Below are 17,862 nucleotides of genomic sequence, written 5' to 3' on the forward strand. Positions count from 1 at the left end.
CCACACAAACTTACCACTTTGACTTAATTATCTGTGAAATAACCATTCAGTTAGATGAAACACATGATTTTTGATGCGTTTCCAAACGTGGAACAGGTATGTGATGCAATTCTTTCTCTTTTCCTCTGCGCATTCATTACTGGCATTATTCCCAACAGTGGCTTTCAAAGGCACTGCTTCCATAAAAAAAAAGAAAAGAAAACAGGTGTTGCTTAAGAGTGACCTCAGCACCTGAGCAGCGCATTTGTATCTGAACATCTGGGTGTATACAAACACACTGTGTCGATGTAAGCGAGATGGGATGGACAGCTCACAGCTGCGAGGCCAGAAAACCTTTGGCCTCTCTTGTTGATGTTCGGCGGCAGCTTCCAGCAGGGAATGGCTGTCATGTCGGTGGGTCACTGTGGGCATTGACAAACATGCCCTAGCTGTACTCTGACTGAGAGGCGCTATATGTCAACGAAGGCAGAACGAACATGTCCCGTGAACAAAGGTGTTGGAGAGTCAAGCGTCTGTGGCGACCACATACCCTGATCACTACACCGCAGGACTGGACTCAGACCTTCCCAGCAGCGGCATGTTCAAAACCCCCAGACTCATTAGTGTTGGAAGAGGTACCATAACCTCTGTTCGGGACAGGAGAGTGACCAAGCATGCTACATGCCTAGTGAGCTGGCGAAGAAAAGAGTGCAAAAAGGGTTCGCCTGATTGATTTACATCCCCAACTTTATTATAGGGGAGAATATGATGTAAAAAAACCACGATAGCGCCAGATTTAAGAGCAGCCTGATTAAGGTCGACATGTGCCGTCCTTACAAGGAGGAAATTTGGAAATAATGTGACAGTGATCCAGGCAGCCTGATGAAGATGAGCATGGCAGAAACCCAGCTCTCTGGTGACCAGCAATTACACTCTCTCTCTCTCTGGCACGTCTTTTATAAATGGAAAGTGCAATCCAAACAGAGCGAGGCCTGTTCAGAGGACAAGATAAAGGGATGATGGGAAAAGAGTCACCATACATTGAAGATGTAAGGAAATGCACACTTTGACCTTCTTTGAACTTTGAAATTGATCCTAAATAAGAAAAGCCTAACTTTCACTTGGGTGTCTGCAGAGTATGGGAAAGCAAACTAGGGAAAGCAGTGAGAAACCAAAAGCTTTTCTTTTGTGATCCGGTTGGTAACACTTTAGAATAAGGTTCCATTAGTTAATGTTAGTTAATGTATTAATTAACATGAACTAAGCAAGAACAATCCTTCTACAGCATTTATAAGTCTTAGTTCATGTTAATTTCAACATTTACTAATGCATTATTTAAATCAAAAGTTGTGCTTGTTAACATTAGTTAATGCACTGTGAATTACCATGAACTAACAATGAATAACTGTATTTTCATTAACTAACATTAAGAAAGATGAATAAATACAGTAATAAATGTATTATTCATTGTTTGTTCATGTTAATTAATACATTAACTAACATTAACTAATGGAACCTTATTCTAAAGTGTTACCATCCGGTTTATTGGCATGTTGTTCCTGTTGGCCCAGGTGGTAAGTATTAAAACATACTATTGCTATTTGCGTCTTGTCCTACCAAGTCGAACCAAATGATTTATACTGTGAACACAGCACGCTGACCCACAGGACTAAATCAAGAAAAGTGATTATCTGATGTGGACAAGAAATCCCCACTCAACTGACTCGATCAAATTAGGTTTGATCAGAGTAGATGAACTAAAATGAAAGAGTAATGGGAAATGTGAAAGAGGTGTTTGGCATCTAAACTTCACTTGCAATAAGCTCATTTCTGTTTGAGAAGCTGTTCGGGCAAGAAGCAAAAAGTGGCAATTTTTTTAACCAAAATCTTATGAGCGTAAGTGCTGATATTCAGATCAGCAGCTTGACTGGTAATGTCATATTGCTTTTACCCAACAGTTCAATAAACAAGAGGTCAATATTCAGTAACTTACATTTTAGACAACACTGCCAGAAACATTATCTCTTTTTGCTCTGCCTAAGAAAATAGGAGCAACCAATATGTTTCTCACATATCTCCTAACCGGATGCGGCAGCAATACATGTGACATGTTTTGCATAAAATGAAAACGGTTTAATTTGACTTTGTTTAATTGTATATGACTTTAACAGCCATACTGAAAGCGACAATGGATTATTTTCCTCAGATCTTGAAAATTATATAAAGGAAACAAGAACGTTCAAACTGTGAACTTTTTGGTGTAAACAAACAATTGGATTTCATGACAAAGAATGTTTGGGATGGATTGAGATTGATTTTGTTGTGTCGTATATAGGGCTGCACGATATTGGGAAAAAATGACATTGCGATATTTTATTTTTCTGCGATATATATTGCGATATGAAATCTAATAATTTTTTTTCTTACAAACAAAAATGGGGTGAGCAGATTTACATTCTCATTTTAAATGTTTTAAAAACATCGACACCATTGTGTCAATTGATTAATATGCGCGAGGGAGAGAGAGCAAGACAGCGCTCGTACTGTTTGAAGCTCTCTCTCTCTCTCTCTCTCCCTCTGTCCCTTTCTCTCTCTCGCACGCTCTCCCTCTCTCTCGCGCGCGTTCTTTCTCATGCTCTACCTCTCGTGCGTGCTCTTTCTCTCGCGCTCTCTGCGAATCACATTCGTCAAGGGCCGGGGAGCAGCTGGCCCATACAGTTAATGAATAACGGATCAACTACGACAGCCTTCATTGCACATCCTGCGATGTGACTATCGTGGATTCGCACATCGCGATATCGATGCTTAAACGACACATCGTGCAGCCCTAGTCGTATAGCTATGTCACACCTAGTCAAATTGATTGTCATTGAAATCTTATTGTATTGCTTTTTTGCTGTCCTTACAATCAATACATTTGTTAATACCTCATACAATTTGGCGCACACTCTTCCTTATTCTGGACGGATAACCATTTGATTAACCAATAAAACAACAGGCCAGTTTATTTTTACACAACCATTAGGGCAGGTAATTTGGAAATAGATTAATCACAATGATAAATTTCATAATTTTGAGTAAATAATGTAAAATGACACACAGTTCATTCAATGATTTTAGCAGATTTCTGAACATAATATGAAAATGTGTGATATTATACACATGCTGAATATTTGCTAAATGATAGGCCATGACTCCAATAAAAACATTAAAATAGCAATTACCCGAGCAAGAAACAGTTCCAGTACACACATATCCCAACAGTATCACTAACTGTATCCTTTATAATTACTCAAAAAGTATAAGTTATTGGTTAGCTGAAAACTGGTGAAAAGAATAATAATAAAAAAGGCAAGTGTCGAATGCATAAATCTCAAATATCAATCGTTCCCTTTAATTGGTTTCTTTGCAAAACGCTTCCAAACCCCATTTAAAAGTCTAACAGAAGACATAATCTGTAATCAAGAGTGGCTAAACACAATAAATGTGACAAGCGAAAAGCTCTGGAGCCTGACAATGTGAAGGTCACTCAAGAACAAGTCGGAGTACAAAGACTTCAATTGATAACGCTCACCCGCCAGGCTCATTAAACCAATGTCAATGTGCTTGTCTCTGTGAAATGCATCACATTACTCGATTTAAAAGCACTAGACTAATGCAAACTAGAGGAACATCTAGTTTTCGAGGGTTTCAGGTCGGTACACCTTGTTTTTTGTCTGTGGAGACACAGACAGGTAAAGCATATCAGCCTGAAGGTAGCTGTCTTCGTGCTTAGAAAATAGAGGAATTTATTTAGTGGAAAAGCAAAAATTATTGTGATCAGCCACTTTTCAACCTTATTTTCCTCTGCCAGATCTAGTATATCACTGAATAATCAAACTGGAAGAGACAAAAAAAAGCTTTTGCTGGAACAAATGTATAGAATCGAGTAGGCAATCAAAACAGAATTGGAGCAGCTGATCAAGCAGCTCTATATATACACCGTAAAAACTGATGAGAATGAAACACACACAGTCTCTCTCTATTCCCCACCAAGACACAAAGTGAGTGTGGCCAAAATATCAACAATATGCTCTGACTGCAGTCTTTCTCTCAGAAATTAAAGCAATCATTGGGTCTAATGCAGGCTAAGGAGATAGAGTCCTCATGGAGGAGGAGAGGAGCGGGCTTCCTGTCTCTGAGAAATGGGCATTGAATACTGATCACGGTCACCTAATAGAAAGTAATGAGAGAGGCTTTTGCTCCAGTGCCTTTTGCTTTCCTGGCCAGAGCAGCGAGCGCTCTCTAGTAAAGGCCAAAGCACTGTTGCACTGATTGGGGCTGACACTGCAGCTGAAGGGGGCTGGGGCTATGGGTTAGTCAGAGAGAAGAGAGAAGAGAGAAGAGAGAGAGAGGAGAGAGAGGAGAGAGAGAAAGAGAGAGAGAGAGAGAGAGAGAGAGAGAGAGAGAGAGAGAGAGAGAGAGAGAGAGAGAGAGAGAGGACACAGGCAGAAAAAAGGAGAGTGCAGATCTAAGTAGGATGGGCTTCACCAATGGTACTAACCATCGATTCGGCTGACCAGCTCCTCCAGTGCCTTCACTTTCCTCTGGATCCCAGGCTGGGCGAAGGTGTAGTTGTCCTTGAGGGAAATAGAGAGATGAGAAATTTGAAACTATACACATATTCATCCAAAGAAATGCATGACAAGAACACAAATTTGCTAAATATAAAGAAAAAAGAGAGAAAAAAATAATAATAAATAATTAATTAATTAGTTAGTTCTTCCTAAATGCCTTTAAAGGGGACTTATTATGGCCCTTTTAACAAAATGTAAAAATAGTCTTTGGTGACCCCAGAGTGTATATGTGAAGTTTTAGCTCAAAATCTTCTACAGGTAATATTTATATCTTGCTAAAATTGCCATTTTTATGTTATGAGCCTAAATGTGCCATTTTTGTGTTTGTCCCTTTAAATGCAAATTAGCTTGTGCTCCCATCTCCCTTTTGAGGAGAGGGTGGAGCTTCAAGATCTCATGCTCCGGCATACCAATGCTGGCCTTTGCAAACAAAACATCCCACTATTAGTACAAGCCTGTTATCTTTAAACAAAACATACTCGGTTTAAAAATCAGTCATCTTATTGTATTATTCATACTAAATGCGCATGTATGACTGACTTAGATGGGGAGCACGGCGATACAAAAATAATGACATAGCTGGCCTCATGATGCCTAACTTTACTAACTTTAAGTCCCACTTGTGATTATGAGCTTGTCAAATTCATGTGGTCGACTTCACATTGCTTTCTTATAAAATTTTTAACTACCATATTCCTATTTACGGTCATTATGGTAGCACGCAGCCAGGCGTAAAAGGATCAACACAAACATGTAGAAACTTTTGTGTTTTTTTCCAGAACATTTCCTTCATAAATTAGATTTAAACACTGTGTCCTCGGTGGTGAAGACTTGTATGAAGACTTGTGAAGACTTGAAGACTTGTATATTCATTGGCGCATCCCAACACACAACACTTGTAATGCTAATTTGGCGTTGACATTGTATCTTCAGCAGCTACAGAGGGAAAACAGTAATGGTGGACTGCTGCTTCTCACATAGGGCTGTGTCTATGTTAATAGGGCAGAGCTCATCACAAATGAGCAGGACTTTTTAACTAAGATGACATAGGAAAATATATGGAACCGCTTGTTTGTAAAACGATTTATGCTTTATTCAGATTAAAAAATAATAATAAATAGTGGGTGGAGTTTTACCATTTTAGGCTGGTTGTTTTCAGACTCAAACACCTTATAAAATGAAATTTTTACATAATAGGTGCTCTTTAAATCGGAGTCTGTTTGTGACAACACTTTGCTTTACATGTTTTGGTTTTACTTCATTCCATTGTTACTGGTTACAAGTTTAAAACGCTGTTACTTATTAGGAGCTGTTTATGATAATGTTATCATGAGTTTAAGTTTGCAATAATACTTGTTACAAGTACAAGATTATGACAATGGTATAATGACACCAATGTCATAATTACACCAATGTCATAAATGTATAATGAGTAACATTGCCATAAACTCCAATAAAATCTGCACAAATGTAAAAAAACTGGTGTAAACTAATAATGAGTAATAATTATGAGATGTTTATGACAATTCGTCTTTATAAATCTTCGTACTGCAGCAGCGTTACTCATTGTTTTAAAAAAGGTTACACATGAAATCAAAAGTTATACCATTGTTACTGCAAAGTAGATTTTTTCTAATAGGTTACAGTTCTTTGGTGTAAAGTTGTTATTTCTATTGCAACAATTAGTTGGTAAAAGTAATGGTTAGATAATATCTTAGCTAGCACACACTTTGAACACACCCTATACATATGCATAAGTATGCACAAGTACATGCACCACCGCCCAACCGCACTGGGAAAGGAACTGTGTGCTAGCAGAGCTCAAATGCGTGCTGGGAATAGTGATCTTATAATTAAGTGATAATATTCATCAAGGTCACGTGGCCCACAGTGCAGCTTAATTACCACATTCATTTCAGCCTACATTAAAAGACCCTTCTTGACCAGACAGATACTTAAGAGACCCCCACCCACCTCCATCACTCCCCAAGCCTCAGTGGGATTTCCTCTGCACTCCCGCTGGAGGAAACTTAGCCTAGCTATACTGCCCATAGAAACAGCGTAAAACAAGCGATGATGAATAGGGTGGTTTACTATCCTGAGATTGTCAGGCATGGACATAATCAAAAGAAGCGGAAGACCCATCATTCACAGCAATAAAAATGCTGATGTGAAGAAGATATGCATACAAAGTAAACAACAAATAGAGTATGCATGTATGCATTGCACAGAAGAGGGACATCCACCCATAAGTATGTACAAAGATACCTGCTGTGAAAACACCTCCCTAAACCTAACAGTGTGAGGAGAAGATGGAGCATATGAAAGAACTTGCAAGTTTGCAACTTGGAAGGTCATATGAATGTGTGCAGGACAGACCGCAGCCAAGAAAATAAGCAAAAAACACACAGCAAGTTTTAGAACAGTCTAAAGCTTTTGCTTTCAACCTTCACTGTCTTCACTTTACTTGGAATGCATGGCTACACAGAAGCTGCTCCTAATTTTCAGATGTCGTTTGACGTCAGAATTACTGGCATAATGACCATGAAAATGTATAACTTCATTGGACAAATGGAGAGATGCCAGTTTGAGTGATAATAATGGTGACACCTTATCAAGTGGTCTGGGTCATATCATGCTTAATGGGGACACTTTCTTAAGAACTCTTGAAGCTCAAGTACATATAGTGACAAAAGACATCCGTAATTGTATAGAGACTACATTCAAATGGCTAGCTAGCCTTTTCCTTTGAATAAACATTGCACTGATATCAGTATTATCTCGATGGCTTTTTATTCCAATCCATTTTCACTGTATCAAACACTAAGTGGCTCTTTGAGGGATTCAAAATTTGTCAAGAGGTAATGGTTGCAGGAGATGTAATTATACACTTTGTACAATCACCTAATTTCTTTCCAAATATCATGGTCCTCTGTGTCTTGGAAACCCCAACAAGTGTAAATACCCTGGACTGAACAAAGAGATGTATTTTCGTAATCGGTCTTCAACTTGCAAAGGTGGACAGAAAGACATTCTGCACTATGTAAGTAGGTCTATGGGTCCTTCTTTGAAGAGATTTCAGAGTCAGAATGCTTTAATGTAGGCGGGGAGCAGCTAAGGCGGCAAACACCCACGAGGGGAATGAAGTCATTAACCGATAAACCATTTCAGCTGTCCTTCAGGCTCAGATGTGCAGCCTCGGCACTCCAGAGGTGCCGAAGACAAATACATGAATAGCTGGAAACGAGCATTAAAACCTGCTACCTCCTCTTTGCTGTGACCTCGAAACATGACTTTAAAAGGTCAGCAAAATGAGGCGGCACTGAAACAGATGGGGTGTCAGTAGCAGAGTCCGTGCTTGGCCTACTTTCACAGGTCTACACCTAATCTTCAGCTGGAGCACTGACCCTGGAGGATGCATGTGGCTCAGTGAACATCAACGCTCTAGCCGGGCTAATCTATCTCTGCAGGAGTCCCTGAGAGTTAGGGCAAAGTAGCCGCGCTGTGGGGAAAGGGGTGAGAGTCACGAATCAAGACGCAGTCACAATCAGGTCAGATCTGAGAACATATTACAAGGGCATCTCTTGGGCAAAGTCTTGGCTCCAACTCCCGCATACCTACCAAGTGCTAAGTCCATGTTAACAGTCAAAACTGACTCCGAAACAACACTCTATTGGGATATTGAGCCAAACCAGTTTCAGTTTCATTTAGTTTTTTTTTTTTTTACTGCAATGCATTTTAATAAGTTTCATGATGATTTACTAGACTTTTATGATTTTCCTTGTTGAAGATAAGGACTTGACGATATCCCTAATTCCATGTTTGATGTTTAAAGCCTAAAGTATACTTCAGCCGCCCGCATTTCAAGATGGTCCATGCCCTGTCCTTGTGACAAAAGTTTCGTCATCAGAAGTGTCCGCGGACATTCTTATATACACGAGGAGTGGTACTGGTAATTAAATTTTGGTGTTTGCAAAACTTCCCTGCATGACACAGCAGAAAAAGAAGCCCAGTAACACCAATCTTGGATATAACTACTTCCTAGTGTATGCTAACAAGCAAAACTGACTCCAACAACACTCCAATTGGATGTAGGCCATAAAGAGTTAATTATTATTATTATTATTTTTTATTCATTGCTTTAACTCTGTGAGATTGCCCTGATGACGACATCTGATTAGAAATCCATTGGATAGCAAGAGCTAAACAAGTTCAATCCCTCTTTCTCTCACTCCTTGTATGTCATGTCCTGGCGACACATGGATGCAATGCAATTACCTCTGAGGCAGGAAGAGTGGGTCAGTATTAAGCATGCAATAAGCCTACCCAAAGACCTCCGTAATTACATCTGCATCATTAAAGCACCCGTGCTTTAATTAAGTGCAGGTGCCCTTACACACTGGACCCTGGGAGCTGTAAACAATCCAGTATCCACAGCAATACAATTAATTAGCTCTGAACCGAGCTGGGAAGATTTTATAATCTTGAAAAGGGGAAATAGAAAGGTTCTGGCTTGTACCTCTATAACATGCTGTGACAGGAAGTGGTCTAATCAGATAGATTAACATACTGTATAACCAGGAGTCACTCTCATTTATAACTGTGACATCATCTGATAAGATCAACATGCATGTACAGTAGATGCATGATGAGCGGCTATGTGGTGGTTTTGGCTATAGTACTTTTTGTATCATGCAGCACACTGCCTGCATCTGAGTAACCAAAAAATAATAATAAATAAACCAACACACAACAAGTGCATAATATTAACAGACGAACTATAAACTCATTTATAATTCCAAACAGTCAGTAAGCAACAGGTGCATGGAAACGCTGTTTTGTACTCATTTATCAGCTGCAGTTCGGCTTTCCTGCTGCTCACTGCACAGAAAAGACAGAGAGAGAGACGACACTGTGCCGGACCTGGAGAGTCAGCCCTCTCTCTCGCGGGGCAGCACTGGCGACATCTTCCACCTGAATCATAGGTTTATTAAAAAAAAAGTTGCTAGATTTGTCAGTATAAATATTCTATGGAAAAAGGCTGCTAAAAGTGTCTGAGGGTTGCTTAATCTAGCGCTGAAGTTGCGCTCGTATGTGTGAGGCGCACGAGCTGATGGCAGCGGGCAGTGGATATGTGTGGCTAATTCTACAGCTTCAGTTTCTGAACTTTCATGTTTGGGTACAGTCATGTCCTCGCCACAGTGCAGCAGTGAAAAGTGACCCCCTCAGTCGCGTTTCAAACAATATTTAAATGACACCGGTATTGCGGTATTTAAAAAATCCATATTATAAAGAAAAATAAACCCCAGTATTCAGTATGAACCCGTATACTGCCAAGCACTAAGTCTGATGATAAGCAGGTGCTAAATTTCCGTGCTCTTTAGAAAATATCCTATTTTCCATGGATTTGTTTCAGGGGACCTATTATGCCCCTTTTCACAAGATATAAAATAAGTGAAAAGTGTGTATGTGATTTTTTATCTCAAAATACCTTACAGATAATTATTTATAGCTTGTTAAAATTGCAAAAATTGCCCTTTAAATGCAAATGAGCCGGTGGAAGAGGGCTGAGCATGATTTCAAGCTTCGGCAATACCGGTGCTACCCTTTGCAAATAAATACTTAACACACAACTTGCTGTGAACTCGCTCAGGGCGGTTCTACGTTAAAACGGCAGTGTCTGTCAACTTTGGTGGGTGGGGCCTGTGGCTAATGTGACGTCACATTAGGAGCAATGCTGGTTGTTGGGAGACAATACTTGTTATTTATGGGGATAAAAAAAAAAGAGTGAACACACACTGCTAACACACATTTATGTCCAGACAACATGTGAAAGTGAATTTTGCATAATAGGTCCCCTTTAAAGCTTTTGCTGGGGAACAAGTTGAAGCTTTGTGGCATCCTTTTTTGCTCAATCCATATATGATCTTGTAAAGTGACTGGACCTTCTTTTTTTTGGATGATGTTATATACACCTCAAAATGCCCAATACTCACGTTCAGTAGAATACTAATCTCCCTTTGAAACAACTACAAAGGGACTGATTTCTCCGCAGAGTGAAAAAGATTGAACATAAAGGTGATCCGGGATCAACAGAAGAAGGTGGTGACTTTTTTAGTAAATAATTGAGATAACAAGTATACTTTGAAGAGATAAAGGCCAGCCCTTTGATAAGAACTTGCAGAAAGCAAACAAAAAGCCTGCTGAAAGGATCTGGAGCTACGATGACGATCCATGATAAACACTGCACATAATATGAGCTCAGCTTTGTGATATTCTTGGAGAGGAGAGGGCTTTTACACTCTCTCTTTGGCTGGCTGATGCCTTTCCATTAGTTTAAGCAGCCCTCTTTTCCTCTCTCAATCACTTGTGCTCTTCCAGGCGAAGCTGGATCAGAAATAACCCACCAATGCGGAGTACGAACAACCAGGATCATGGGCTTATCTTCTGAACCTTTCAATGTCTGCATTCACTGCTTCCCTAGTTCACACTTTGAAATCCACCAGTCTTTTTCTTTGTCAGTCACAGCGGAAGACTATTCACCACAACAGTCACTCTAAAATGGATAGAAACGACTTCATAAAAGTAGACTGTGTTCCATGTGCTACATTCAAAACCTCCTGAAGACATTCAATTACTCTATTCTCCATTAAACACATTTGAATTGGTCCAAGACATTTTCAGTTATGAGACTCAAAAAGCAATGGGATTTTAGCATTGATTATGTCCTCTGCAGTGCACCGAGGCACTTTTTTTTATGCAGAAAAGGAATGTAGATAAGATTTAAGACATGATGGAGATGGAATGATTGGTAAATGATTGACAGGATTATCATGTTTGGTTGCTTGACATCGGTTGTCTGCCAATTCATATTGTCAATTCATTCCATGGCATAGTCTCTACATTATCTTAACAGACAAAAAAAGACATTTGAGACAATTTGCATCATGCTCATGTTACTGTGGCAAGAGGTTGATTGATTTTCCTTTTAAAGATTTGGTTCATGAGTTTAGTACTTTCATATATGCATGCTAAGAGAAGTGTAAATGAGGGAGGTTATTTGGCAGGAAGAATGTGAGCATTGGCTTGCACTATCAGACATCTGACTGAGGGGCTCAGTGAGCTGCGACTGAGGCATACGGCTGTCAGTAAAAGAGGGATAGGAGAGCGGAGCAGCCAAGCAGAAAACTCAAGCTTATCCTGCTGCCACTTCCTCAAGAGGGGCTGATTGAATATAATTGGCTTAGGGGCAAGAGGATAACAGTCTCCTAAAACAAAAGAGCAGCCCCTGCTGTAGCCATCATACTACACTGATACACATGGAATAAAACAGTGCTTCTCTTGCACACAGTCACCATATCTGCTCTGAGTCACATTATGCCTCATGTGCTGAATCAAAATATGAGACAATAGCCTCCTCTTGCTTAAACAACAGTTGAGAAAATAGCCTGACTGTGCACAGGGCCGTGTCTGCCCAGGGGGGAATGAGCAAAATTACACACTGCACAAAGGTATTGGTAGCTGTCTGGCTGCTATGTTAAAGTGTTGCTGGTCTCAGCATGCAAGAGTGAAGAACATCTCAAACCCTTTGCACTGAGAGGTGCCCAATGATAAGGATGAAGGAGGACCACTTCATTCGGTATTCTCTGACAACCCCTAGGGTCTGCCGCATATTCGCGAAAAAACAACAAAAAAAAAAAACCTGGGGTTTCTTTCTGGCTAGAGCTCTGACATCCAGGGTAGACACTTCAAAGAGCATGCGTTGAAGGCTGGAACTGGACTCGGCATAACCATCTAAGATCAAGCATTAATCAATGCTAACTGTGTGAGAGATGGAAGAATGGGCTGGCAGGCAACTGTCTGAGCATGTGTCGATACAATCTGCAGCTCCGCACTTCCAGTCAATAAACTGTTCTGACAAAGCAGGGGACCAATTGGCCAAATCAAATTGCTAAGGCCTCAGGCCCCATTTACTTTAGTGTATGCCACCATTGAATGCAAATATTTATCTGATTTTGAGAAAATCGTAAGCTCTGCTGGCAATTACATTTGTTCTGGCTGTTTAAGCACGTTCCGGAGTGGGGGAAATAACAGATGAGAGAGATAATAAAATGGATAGATTACCTACAGGCCTGATCTCTGTTAAATACGGCACAGACTGTTTACCTCCAGTCTTTGTTGCTTATGCAACACGCTGGATGCCATAGGTTTTAATACAACAGGGTGGGGTCCTAATGGAAACTGGGACAAAATATAACAACATTTGGCTTCTCTTTAGTAAATGGATGATTAAGAAGTCTCTTTCTCCTTCATTAAACAATTTCACAAGTTCCATTTCTGCATTTGACACCAACCCCCAAGAGCCGCAAGTTGCAAAATGGTCGCAAATGGTTCAGAGAGAGGAGAGAGAGAAAAAGCGTGAAGCCAGAGAGGGGGAAAATAGGCTAAATAAGCAAGAGGTTCATTAATATCACTGAAGGTGCATTATACTGACAAAGGGTCTCGTGAGGCACCTATTTATTTGGGAAATTAATAAAAGCGAGCGATTGCCCCAGTGTAAAAGCCACTTTCTGTCCACAGCAGCAGTTCTGAGCATACCCCATACCCCATACCCCGTTCCCCCTCCGCTGTTCCTCTGACCTTGGTTCTAATTGCGCGGCAGAGCCCCAGGAGAACACATTACCCCTAATGGTTTATAAACAATTTTAAAGGGGCTCCACTTTTCTACAGCCTTAATTAGTTTGCAGTCCTCTGGCTCACACCCCTAAACCCCCTCCTGTCCCACCGCTGACAGAGGAACCAATAGGAAGTCTAATAGTGGTGTATTAACCTTACTGAATGGGACAGTTTATGGACCACTGCACTTGTTTAACTTCTCCCCAGTGAACTGTATATAATAAATTGAATGTTATAGTTTTAAATAAGTCAAAAAACAATCTCAAGAGGCACACTATTTACAATGGCATGTGCACGGTATATTTATTTAAAGAGTATTGTGTTTTCAAAAATAGTAACATTTATAAACTATATAACATTACATGAGTATAACATCTTTGATATTGATCAGAAAATGTGGACTTTTGATTTACTACAGAAATGTTCTGTTAATGGTAAAATATGTGCTTGTATCAGGACAACAAACCAATCGTGCAAAATAAAAGCTCTGTTGAATGTGTGTTATCAAGCATTCAGAACATCATGTTGATTATGCAATGTGTAAAGGTCCGCATTGAGAAATATATGCGCTAACATTGTTAATCGCCCTTATATTCACCCGTTTTCAAATGTGAGATTTTTTTTATGTCTTGGGAAAGAGAATGCACATACTGTAAGCTCAAACAAAGCATTTTTACAGAAGGACATTCAGCAATAGGACAGGACATATGATTAACATGTACATAAGTACACAATGGCAACCACTTTGCTTACACGTCTGAATTGATATTACATACATTTAGCCACTAGGCCACAAAAACTGATGCAACCATTTTTTTGTAGTTTTACAATTAAAACTATTTGTGTAGTTCTCGAAGTCAGCATGTGACATAAAAGTATTCAAGAGCAAAAAGAAAAACCACCTAGGCTTAACATATGGCTGATATGAGGCAGTTTTCATCTTAAGTTTTAGTCTGGTGTGCAAGCTTTTTATATGTGGCGTTAAACAAACAAACAAACAGCTGGAAGTCCTTGGGTTTAAAGATAGGTGGACGGACAATGTAGTGCAAGAGGCCAAGTAAAGAGAAGCACTGATCAGAGAAAAATGGAAAGCCAAAGATGAGCGTGGCACAGGCAGCACCAGCTGTGAAACAGCAATAATCTGCTTCTATCACACTCTCAAACCTGTAGATATAAACACACCTATCTGCCCCTCACAAGCATTTTCTGTGGATATCAGTCACCTCTTATCTGGTTTATGCCTCTTATTTGGCTTATCTCCAAATATATAAATTCCTGTCACCTAATATCGCTTTCACAACACAAGGTTATTTATTTATTTTTCAGTATTTTTTCATTTTTCTTTGACACACCGTGTGTCTGCACTTCATATTAATTCTATGTCAATGTGCCAAGGTACTACACAACTGTAGGCTAATGAACTTTGAGTTCTGGGGTGTATTCCAGAAAGCAGGGTTAACTTACCGTGAACTAAACCCTGAACTCTTGGTTGATTAACCCCAAACCTTGCTGACTCGAGGTATGTGGTTTCAAAAACACATCCGGGAGTAAGTTCATTCAAGTCACGGTATATTCCTGGTTAAGACTCAAGACATTCTCAACAGAGCAACTAATCGTCGAATCACTATAGAAACGGACGCTAATAAAAAGCGCGCCAAGCTGTTTCTTTCTTCTTCTTTTGTTCATTAGTTGTTTACATGCTTAGTGCATATAGCCACCTAACTGATGGCTGTGCAATCATTCATTTTTTTTTTCCATTTAATCTTTAATCCTTGAGAATGTGAATTATATTGTTTGTTTTATGCCAATTATATATCAAGTCAAATCAGAAATCTATTTTGATTTAGACATTATAGAAAATGCCGCTCCATGTGTGAGATAATTTATACAAATAAATCGTATATATGCCAATAAAATAAGTAATCATATTAGAATAGTATATTATCTTATTTATAACTTATATTAACGCTTTTTCTAATTAACATATCGAATGTATATAAATATATACATAATAGGCTATATTACATATTGTAATATTATATAATGTTGTGCGCTATCTGTCACGCTCTCTGAAGGCTCTCTGAAGTGAACTAACCCTGGAACATAATCTGCTCCGGAGCAGGTTAAGTTTAGAGAGTGAGTTGCTAGGACTACTAACATACCCTGAAAGTTACCTCCGTTTTCGGAACATAAAGTTGAGGTTATCCGCTTACTTGCTCTTAAACATACCCGGGTATGTCACATAACCTGCTTTCTGGAATACCCCCCTGGCCCACTGAGTTGATTGACAAGCATCAACAAGTGCTATTATTCTATATTGCTCAGCTTGTTACACAAAAATCCTAGAGAGAGACGGATTGAGATATTATGTGCAGACATAATGTGTGTATAGTGGGTATTTCAAATAAATACTGTTCTTTTGAAAAAAAAAAAAAAAAAGATCATGTAACACTGAAGACTGGAGCATCGGCTGCTGAAAATTCCGCTTTGCCATCACAAAAATAAATTAAATATCAAAATCACATCGAAAGCTTTCTGACCCCAAATCTTTCAATGGAAGTATATGATGAAAATGTATCACACTCACTGTTTTGTTCTCTTCTGAACATCAGCATGGCTGTGATTTGGTAACAGAAACAAGGCGAAAGATTATGTTGTAAAATTATGATACTGTCCTGCTAAAAGTGCAATATACACTTGCTACATAAATACCAGTTTAACATCTGCAAATAAAAATAATGAAATGTGGAATGATACTTGTGTCAAATACACTATCTGGGATGATCTTCATAAACGACTAAAATGTACCATTTATGTATTAATATGCACTCCTTGTTTATGTTCACGCCATGCCTACAACGTGTGGAAAATGCTAGGTGCGAAGCTTCTGCTTTTTTTCCCCAAAGCATTAGGGCATCTGTCGTTGCTAAGCAACCATGACCAGAGCTCTCCATGAAGACGCGGAAATTTCAGCAAAGGATGAATGGATTTGCAGCTCTAAAAATCGCTTGCAGTAGCTCTGCTACTAAATTTTTTTTTTTTTTTAAATGGCTATCCGTATACAGCTATGATCAGCTGTTCCTTTCATCTTTGCTGAGCTTTCAATGTTGTTACAGAAAAGGATGAAGATGATTGGTTGGTAGTTGTCACATTCTGAAAAGTTTAAATATTTTGATCTCTATGAGGCGTGGAAATAAATTGCATCACGACTGCGTCGCTTCCATTATGAGCATCCCTGCAATGTATCTTTGAAATAACAAACTTGAGCACGCGAAAGAGGCAAGATGTGGACGGCACCTTAAGATACTAATATGGACTCTTTAAGGGTAAATAAAGGCATACCTTTTTCTAAAGGTATCACTCTAGTAACAGAGTTGTACCTTTTTTTGTGTGTGTGTATAAAAGGCATATACATTTTGCTTTTAAATAACACCAACACTGGACTCAGACCAAGCCATCTGTCCAACAAGTTGTAGTCTGTCATATGGTCTCCAGTGTCAAAGCACGGCTGCTGTGCCAGCATGTGTCAACATGTGTGTCAGCACAGAAACACAGCCGACTTGCAGGAGATTCGCAATGTTCAAGTGAGCATCTGGTAGCAGTAAGCTGATCTTAGATTTGAGTGTCTGTATATGAAAGCATATGAGGGGAGTATGAGTGAGTGGTCACTGCGTCTTACAACAGCTGCCTCTTTCCCTGTGTTTTCCCTTGAGCACTGCTGTCGTCTGTCATCCACTGCCTTTAAAGCTGAAGTGTCATTTCTGCACCACCAGCATCACCTAACAGAACTACAAAAATAATGACTGCTTTCTTACGATAGTTTTCTTGAACATTTGCCATTGGTTAAGCAAAGGGCCAAAAATTTACGATTTTCTTTCCTTCATGGAAGACAATATACTTTGAAAAATGCATTTTTAGTTAGTTTAGTCCATGCTTTGAAATGAATGGGGACTGTATGTTGCTGTCACGGTTATTGACTTCATTTGTTCTGATTTCATTTTGAGTTGGATCTAGTTTCTGTCTCTCCTTTTGATTAATCCATTCAGTTCACCTGTGTTTGTTAATCCCTCATTAAGTATCTGTATAAGTTCTTCCTGTTCGGTTCAGTCCTCTGCAAGTTACTAGTTTATGTGGATTTTCCTTGTTGTTTCCCTGTGGATTTATTAAAGACTGTGAACTGAACTACTCTTCTTCATTGTGCGCTTTACTAGCTTAAGTGAACCTTAACACTTAATAAAAGCATCATAAATTCATCATCATAATACAGACGCATCTCAATAAATTAGAATGTCATAGAAAAGTTCATTTCGGTAATTCAACTCAAATTGTTAAACTTGTGTATTAAATAAATTCAATGCACACAATTCAATGCAAAACTAAGACAAGTTGATACATACCTCTCTCGTCTCAGTGCGTGCACTCAATCGCTTTGGCGCGCGGTGAAACTTTGAAAGCGCTTAGCTTAGCCCATTCATTCAATATGGGCCAAGCAGAGAAGCTACCAAACACCTCCACGTTTTCCCTATTTAAAAACAGTTACTCGGGTAGTGTAACTCGACCTAGGACGGTAACACAAAACAAAACGTTGCGC

General features: G+C 39.3%; 1 protein-coding gene across 2 annotated transcripts in view; it reads right to left on the reverse strand.

The window, feature by feature from the left end:
- LOC113048070 (TBC1 domain family member 22A-like) overlaps positions 1-17,862 on the reverse strand; it is a 153,199-nt gene that overhangs the window by 72,982 nt on the left and 62,355 nt on the right. For both annotated transcript variants that reach the window (XM_026209572.1, XM_026209573.1), the window contains exon 10: positions 4,523-4,598. In XM_026209572.1, coding sequence (XP_026065357.1) covers positions 4,523-4,598 — 76 coding nt within the window. The remainder of the gene's footprint in view (positions 1-4,522; positions 4,599-17,862) is intronic.

The sequence above is a fragment of the Carassius auratus genome, chromosome 29 (assembly GCF_003368295.1).
Source record: "Carassius auratus strain Wakin chromosome 29, ASM336829v1, whole genome shotgun sequence".
NCBI lineage: Eukaryota > Metazoa > Chordata > Actinopteri > Cypriniformes > Cyprinidae > Carassius > Carassius auratus.